A 7,866-nucleotide genomic window follows, 5' to 3' on the forward strand; every position below is an offset into this window, starting at 1 on the left:
ATTCAATGGTAACAAATATTATTTGTGCTATTTGCTATAAAAATAATAGAGTAAGGCAAAGAATTTCAATTAAAAGAAACGATAATGTAAATGTGTCATATCTTTATGAGCAACCTCGTAGAAATTTCATAGTTTATACCTAAATCCATGTTAGGTAAGAAGATGTACAAATAATTCATAGGTAAGAATATATACAAATAATTCAAGTGTTAATCACAAAATGCGTTACTTATTTTGAAATATTTATAAAGTTTGCATCATGTTACAAATAATAAAAAAGTTGTACTTGAGTGTTGTAGCAATTCAAACTCGATATGATGTTCCTTTGAATCTAAAATATAGTGGTGGGAAGTCTTTTATGCTAATATGTATAGTTAAAGCAAAAATGAAATGTGAAACTATGACTTTACATAAAGCTGAAAAGGTGATGGAATGTTTTGCACAACACAGTTTATTTCTAAGAAGATATTCCAATATGGCAAAGCAAGTGCAACCTGTGTGTAAAATGAGTCGTTAAGATATAATTCATGAACATAATATCGTTTGATACACAGAATCCAACTGTCATTCATAATACGAGGTACAACAGCTACTGTATAAACCTTAGTATTCTCATCTACAGTATATTAAAAGTGGGGATGATGGAAAAACTTTTAAATATTAAATTTACCCCTACACATTCAACTATATGCCCACTATACCCTCATAATTGGAATACCAATTTAATTAGTATTTATCATTTGGTTTAGAATTAATATAATATAAGGAGTGAAATATTTAATTGATATTTATCATTTTGGATCGGAATTAATATAAGGAGTGAAACTAACATTAAAAATAATAATAATAATAACAAAAATCAGTGACTTGCCATTTAATTAACCATTTTGTTTTTACAATTTTTATTTTCCACCAACGAATCAATTTTTATTTTTATTAACAAAACCCTTATTAATAAGATTTACATTATAATTTATGCAATGAGTTTTTATTTGTCATCAACAGAACAATTTTTAGTCTTCATACTTTACATTATAATTCATTCATTAAATTATTATTTAATTGAGTTTACAAATATTTTAAAGGTTGCATTAATATATTAATGAGGACATTCAATGAATTAAAAAGAAATTACGTATGGAAATTCAATGTCTAACATTCAATTGGTTCTTTTTCTTTACAATTTTTAATTTTCATCAACAAAGTCCTTATTACCAATTTAATTAAAGTGGTGAAATATTTGATTTATATTTATCATTTGCTTTGAAATTAATATAAGGAGTGAAATTGGCGTTTAGTTATTAGAAAATAAATAAAATCAACGATTTTTTTGTGAATTATCATTCAATTGAATATTTTGTTCTTACAATTTTTATTTTCCATCATCAAAGCAATATTTTATTTTTCATCAACAAAATCCTTATTAATCTTCAAGATTTACATTATAATTCATCTATTGAGTTTTTATTTTTCATTAACAAAGCAAATTTTATTTTTCATCAACAAAGCTCTTATTGATCATGATTTACATTATAGTCTATCCATAAGGTTATTATTTAATTGAGGTTACAAAATTGAAATGTTGCATTGATGTATTAATGAGGTAACAAATGTGCTAAATGTTGCATTAATATATTAATTAGAATATTCGATCACTTAAAAAAAAATTGTGTACAAAGAAGTATTATTGTAATCATATCATTATATTTTAGTTTATTCAACATTTTCACATTATATACATAATTTCATAAAAACTTTTATATATATACACTCATGCACTCATGCAATTGTAATTTTCCCTTTGACAATATCAATTACCTCTATTATTTTAAAAAATGATATTAGTAATTCAAAAATAGTAGATATATTATTCATCAATATATAAAATGTGCGAAGCACATGCTTACTACTAGTTATAGGAAATATATGGACATGGCGTTCTATAACTTCTTAATAATATCGCTTTATATATATCTTTCCAATGATTTTCTGAAACAACTAGTTTTGCCACACCATGTTATGGAATAAGGCAGACTTGCGTCACTTACGGGCTGTTTCCACAGAAGATGCGAAGGCATTTGCCGAAAGAGAAAACACATATTTCATGGAAACCTCTGCTCTGGAATCTATGAATGTGGAAAACGCCTTCACAGAAGTTCTTAGTCAGATATATCACGTTGTCAGCAGGAAAGCTCTTGAGGTCGGTGATGATCCAGCGGCTTTGCCTAAGGGACAGACCATTAATATTGGCTCTAAGGATGATGTTTCTGAGATGAAGAAAGTTGGATGTTGCTCTGTTTAAAACAAGCAGCTCTATTTACTCTAATGAGATTTAATATTCATGGAGCCGGTGATTTCCTGTTGAACAATTGACTACATATTGTTCATTTGCTTGTACCAAAACTTTATCCTCGTCATTGAAGGGAAATGGATCTCGATTACTTATCAAATTTTTTTTTTCTCCGTATCATCATCATCATCATCCACAGTTGCTTCAGAGTGTATTGTCAGTCTTAGCTCCTGGAAATCCCCTACGTGCGATAAATTTTTGATTGTTTAGGCAGGTAGTTTGAATTATATTTACCATCTTTGGATTGTTTTTGAGTTGTTAACTTAAAAGAAAAATGTGTGGGATTTTTATTACGGCTGGAAACTGTGTTTTCTTTGTTAAGACATGAGCGATCGTTACCCATCCATGTGATAGTGAGACCATTGACACATTATTTGTTGAATTTGTGATATATTTTTCATTTGATAACGTGGCAATGACCTCATAGTCATGTAGTATTGTGATCATCATCTAGACGAATAATATTATTTTTTAAGCCTTTTTTTTTACACAAATGCTGAACACAGGTATTTTTGTTATCGTGACCCATTTACTAAATGACTACTTGTAAATTAAATCAAATAAGCCCTTTCAACAAAGTGTTTTTTCTAGAATATTACTTGTGAGTTTTTATGCAAATACAAAGACAAAAAGGTCAAGAGTAGTAGAACAAGACATTTCGGAGGTTGAGTTCATGTCAACTCAATTAAGGGCCGAGTTCAAACAAATTGTTTAACTTTATTCAATCGTCGGTTTCACACGAGAAAACTAATACTCACAAACCACCACCCAACATTTGAGCGGTCTCTAGTTATCAACTCATTTTCTTGGGCTCGTGCACTCTCCAGCTTTATTCTCCTTTTCAAATTCCCTTCCAATTCAAGCATTATTGCCTATTTAACTTTCTTCATTTAACACAACTGCTGCCCTGGTCTGGCGCAGCTCGATCGCGGTCAGGGGCGGACCCACATAGGGTCATGTGGGGTCAAATGACCTCACAATTTTTCAAATTTTTTTTTTTGCCTGTTGAAAACGTAATTTTTTTCCTACTGCCAACAGCCAAGTGACCAACCGAATTAATTTCCCTAGTCCAATGTCCAAAAAGCTCAAATCCTAAATCTATATCCATATCACACGGTCCAAATTCATTAGTTAGTTCATAGATATATTATATAATCCACCAATTTCTTTCCAAAGTGCAAACACCGAGCACGAATAGCAAATCACCGATTTCTCCTTTTTGTTTATGATACATTGTTCGAAAAAAATTCATTTTTGACCCCACAATTCGAAGTGTCTGGGTCCGCCCCGATCGCTGTTGATGTATTGTGCGTATAGTGAATAATATTATCCATAGTCGGATTGCAAGCATCGACTATTTTTGAATAATCAAATACAAAAGAATCATACAATCATATGCATTAAAATGCATGTACCAATGAATCTGGTGAAAAACTAAAAATGAGAAGGAGAAGTAATTAAGAGGACAGGAGAACTAGCAATCTACGAGCTCCAATGACTTGGAATCAATTTGATTGTATTGACCTGTTACAAATAGAGATATCTATCTCTTGTAGAAAAAACCAAAACTGAAGGACAAATATTTTACACTATAATTATGTGTTAGGTTGCACAATATTGAATAAGAATAAATAAACTTGGAAAAAAAAAAAAAAAGTTAAGAGTGCGGTTGGTTTCCATTTTCATTTTCTAAACGATTTTTAGTTTTCCCCGAAAACGGTCTGTTTTCCGTGTTTTGAATGTTTTCGATATTTATAATTGAAAACACTGAAAACGATAAAAAGTCGTTTTACGTTTTCAGTTATAAATTTTAACTCGTTTTCAAAAACGACGGACCAAACGCGTTTTCGAAAATGGAAAACGGAAAATGGGCCGAAAACTGCAAATCAACCACGGCCTAAATTTTTTAAAATTATTTTGTGTAATAAATGTGAAATAACGATAAAAGGCATGTTTTAAATACCTGTAAAAAAGTATTGTTGGTTAAAACCATTAGGCAAATGCAACGGAGGCATAATAAGAGCAGAACTATTGTCTCTTTCTCCCCTTAGTTTATGAGTTTCTTGAATATTCAGAGAACTATTATTATCAACGTTGTTGTTGTTTATTTCCGCACTATTATAGCTCATAAACTTGTTACTGTTCCATCCCATTAGCCCTTGTGCTGCTGCTTTAAACTGATTTTGGACTTGCTGAATTTGCAGGTATTGACTTTGGTACAACCTTAGCTCCTCACAAACTCTTCTGTATTCTCCATAAGGACCTAGAACCGGATCCTTTTGCCGGCAAAAGGCTTCCCATATGAGCGAATCTACAGCTCGTTTTCGATCTTCTTCCTCGAGATTCATTACTATTTTCGTTACTTTGCTCACACCAAACACCTTATGCACTCCCTGGAATTCTCGGGTTTTATCTACAGGGAAGAAGGGTGCCAATATGCACTTTTCAGTGCATTTTTTCCTTTGATGCTTGCATGATGCACATGCAGATGTGCCATTAGCCTTTTGCATCTTAAAAATCAAATCAAGCCATTCAAATAAAGAAGACAGAATTGCAGTTAAATGTGATTTCAATGCAAAAGATTCATGTAATAAAGAGAATATAAATAAATAAAAAATCACATGTTACGAACACTTAAATTGTTTGAAAAGAATGAAAAGAGTGCCTTTAGAAAATTAGAATAAGTAGAAAACTAGTAATGAAGAAACTGATGACTAGAGAGCAAGGAAAGAGAGCCACAATGTACAACTAATCAAACTAAGATTCTTTGTGAATATACTAACGAATAGTTCTACATATGCAAGATCTGTAGTTGAGAAATTCGTTTCAATATTGGAATTGGGACATTTGAGTCAAAATGATAGCTGATATCGAGCACGTTAAAAGATAAGATTTTAGATTTTTCTTTTTTCATTATGTTAAGTACTTGCTATAAGTTTATATTACCGAAAATACTTCTTTAATTATGTTCAAATCTCATTATATGTAGATGTCACCGTTTCACTATCAATTACAGTGACACAAATAAAGATTAAAAAATTATTTGCTCTCTTCGTGCTGTTGCTTCCTACTTTCTCTCTCTATGATTCGGCTAAGTAATAAAGCATGAGATAAGACGACGTATTGTCTATGTACGAATTAGTATCTGAGGCAATTAATAAATTATTTGAGGAACCTCGTGCCCTCATCTACTTTATTTTTGGAACTCTTGCCATTTAAGAAATAGAACCTATGTCTTTTAAACGTTAAACTAGTGTATGTTGGCGAGCTCAATCATGATAGATAATATAAATTGCTAAGCAACCTAGGACGGAAATTAGCTTAACTATGACACTTAATCAACAAAAATGAACGAGAGTAGTTCATTTTTGTTATTGGGATAGTCACCTCGGCCATGAGCTCAACTTATAGGCCTCCTCTCTCTGAAAAAGAAAACAATGCCCCTCTTAGGAAATGTGAATGACATAGGCACGACAAAATATAAGAAAGACATAGTTATCCACAAAAATCACCAATTCGGAAAGTGATAAGAAGACCTAGTTGGTGCAATTCTAACAAACAAGTTTCAAGAGAGTCGGAGAGCCGCCCTTCCCAATCAATTTGAATTAAATGCTCAAATAGAAGCACACAGTACATCATACATCATTGTTACGTTGGATTTTGGCCATCTAACCATTTTCTATACATGCAAGGAAATTGAGAACTGCAACCAATTAATTCTTTATTATATATTTATTTAAGAATTGGGCTAAATTTTGTCGTTGAAGTCTCTTCCCCACTGCATTTCAGCTATGTAAGATTGGAAGAGTTTGTTGTTTAGGAGATTTTTAAGTTGTGAGTCCAATATCAATACTAACGAACTTCAAACATGTGCAATATTACAAATATTTATTCAATGTTCGGAACTAGTTAATATAATGATCCACTTATTCATTTTCATAATCCAACCAGCTAACCATACCCAATAAACTCCAACACTAAGACATTATAGTTGCAACTATAAAGCCTGTTTGGTAATGATTTAAATATAGATATTAATCTAAGTCAAAACTAACATTTAATTTTAACCACATACTGGGTTTCAAAACTTTTAAACCATACATCTCGTTATTTTTTTTTTCAAAATTTACTGAAAATCTGATTTTAATTTCCATCAAATGAAAACTAGAAATGTCACACGACCTTAAGAAATTACTTAAAACACAGTTCATGGCCAAGATATGGCACCATAACCACAAGTGGAGATAATAAGAGAAAAAAGAAAAATATCCAACCCTCAACTCTCACATTTTATTTTATTTTAAAAAATGAATTATTTATAAAAATAAAAATAAATGAATAAGTAATGGACTAAAAAAATTGCATTTCTCACTCTCTTCTTTTTAACAATGCATTCTTCATTAAAATAATATTACACGTAAATAAAAAAAATTCTTACTTTTCATCCACACATTTTCCATCAATCCACTATTCTAAAATTCATTTTTTTCATAAAAATGGTTGCCAAACACCATCTAAACCGCGCAATAAAAAAGAAATTAAGGGGGTTGTATTTAATTGAGACTTTTAAAGATCTTAATGGACTTTTTTTGAATGATAACTTTCATAGATTTTGTAGATCTTTTATAGATTTGTATGGAATTAGTCGAAGTATTTCGTAGATTTCTATAACTTTTCATTTTAAAATTTTTATAGACTTTTGTGAAATTCAAAAGACTTTTAAAAATTTTCATTTGAAATATAATTCATGTGGATCTGGTGTGAAATTCTCACACATGAGGTGTTAGTTCTCACAATTCCTCTTTTCCTCCCCCTTTTCTTCCCATATAAAAAAAAAATTGAAAAAAATAAAAATGTAAGACCTTAATTAAATAAATAATAATCAAAATTATATATATGATTCAATATTATTAGTATAGTATACTTTTAAAATAACTAAAAATCAATATATTTAAATTTAATTATAAATTTTTATAATTTAATAAAAAATAGATATTTAAAAAAAAAAAAAAGAACGAAAAAAGAAAAAAGTTATAAGAATCCAATTTAATTTTTTCATAGAATATAGAGATAAATAATAAGAGAGAAAGAAAAATAAATGAAATATAATCAATAGAAAGAAAGATTTTAATCATACGTGTTCATGAAAGGTTAAAGGAAAGAAAGATTGAAATTTTATTTTGCAAAAATTTTCTAAAATCTCGTGATTAGTGAGAGATAAATTTTAAAATTTTATATGATTACTTTCTGCTTAAAAGTTAGAATTTCAGAAACTTTTACAAAAGTAAGTTTTTAAAAATTATTAAAATTTGAATATCCCAAAACTAATAAAAAGCTCGAAAAAGTTTTAATTGAATATATTGTGACTTTTAAAGAGTTTCTAAAAGTATCGATTGAATACCTTTAAACTTTTTAAATCTAAAAAAGTTATTAAAAGTCTCAAAATACATCTTCTTAAAATTTAAAAATTATAAATTATAAATAAAAGGAAAAATAAAAAAGAAGAAAAAACCGTT

The 7,866-nt window shown here is 29.5% G+C and overlaps 2 protein-coding genes across 4 annotated transcripts; one reads left to right on the forward strand and one right to left on the reverse strand.

Moving 5' to 3' along the window:
- Positions 1-259: 259 nt before the first annotated feature.
- Positions 260-2,302, forward strand: LOC111392921 (ras-related protein RABA1f-like). The gene is made up of 3 exons (XM_023018334.1): positions 260-424; positions 555-632; positions 2,003-2,302. The coding sequence occupies exons 1-3, from the start codon at positions 260-262 to the stop codon at positions 2,300-2,302; spliced, it is 543 nt and encodes a 180-aa protein (XP_022874102.1).
- Positions 2,303-3,691: 1,389 nt separating this feature from the next.
- LOC111392915 (LOB domain-containing protein 2-like) lies at positions 3,692-4,925 on the reverse strand. 3 transcript variants are annotated; one of them, XM_023018328.1, is made up of 2 exons: positions 4,314-4,925; positions 3,692-3,874 (listed from the first exon to the last, which is right to left on the reverse strand). In XM_023018328.1, exons 1-2 carry the CDS (start codon positions 4,858-4,860, stop codon positions 3,825-3,827), a joined length of 597 nt encoding a protein of 198 aa, XP_022874096.1. In that variant the 5' UTR covers positions 4,861-4,925; the 3' UTR covers positions 3,692-3,824. The 3 variants fall into 3 exon arrangements, with proteins under 3 accessions (XP_022874096.1, XP_022874097.1, XP_022874098.1); XM_023018329.1 differs by having other exon boundaries at positions 3,692-3,893; XM_023018330.1 differs by having other exon boundaries at positions 3,837-3,897.
- Positions 4,926-7,866: the final 2,941 nt, after the last annotated feature.

Source organism: Olea europaea, unplaced genomic scaffold (assembly GCF_002742605.1).
Source record: "Olea europaea var. sylvestris unplaced genomic scaffold, O_europaea_v1 scaffold996, whole genome shotgun sequence".
NCBI classification, from domain to species: domain Eukaryota; kingdom Viridiplantae; phylum Streptophyta; class Magnoliopsida; order Lamiales; family Oleaceae; genus Olea; species Olea europaea.

What these genes read in the sequence shown, in the direction of transcription:
- LOC111392921 (XM_023018334.1), top strand. Translation starts at nt 260, where the DNA reads ATGTTACAAATAATAAAAAAGTTGTACTTGAGTGTTGTAGCAATTCAA. An exon ending in CTTTACATAAAGCTGAAAAG is followed by an intron (nt 425 to 554) that starts GTGATGGAATGT and finishes TTTGATACACAG; the next exon opens with AATCCAACTGTCATTCATAA. An exon ending in TCATCTACAGTATATTAAAA is followed by an intron (nt 633 to 2,002) that starts GTGGGGATGATG and finishes TGAAACAACTAG; the next exon opens with TTTTGCCACACCATGTTATG.
- LOC111392915 (XM_023018328.1), bottom strand. Translation starts at nt 4,860, where the DNA reads ATGCAAAAGGCTAATGGCACATCTGCATGTGCATCATGCAAGCATCAA. An exon ending in CCAACAATACTTTTTTACAG is followed by an intron (nt 3,875 to 4,313) that starts GTATTTAAAACA and finishes TATTTGTAACAG; the next exon opens with GTCAATACAATCAAATTGAT.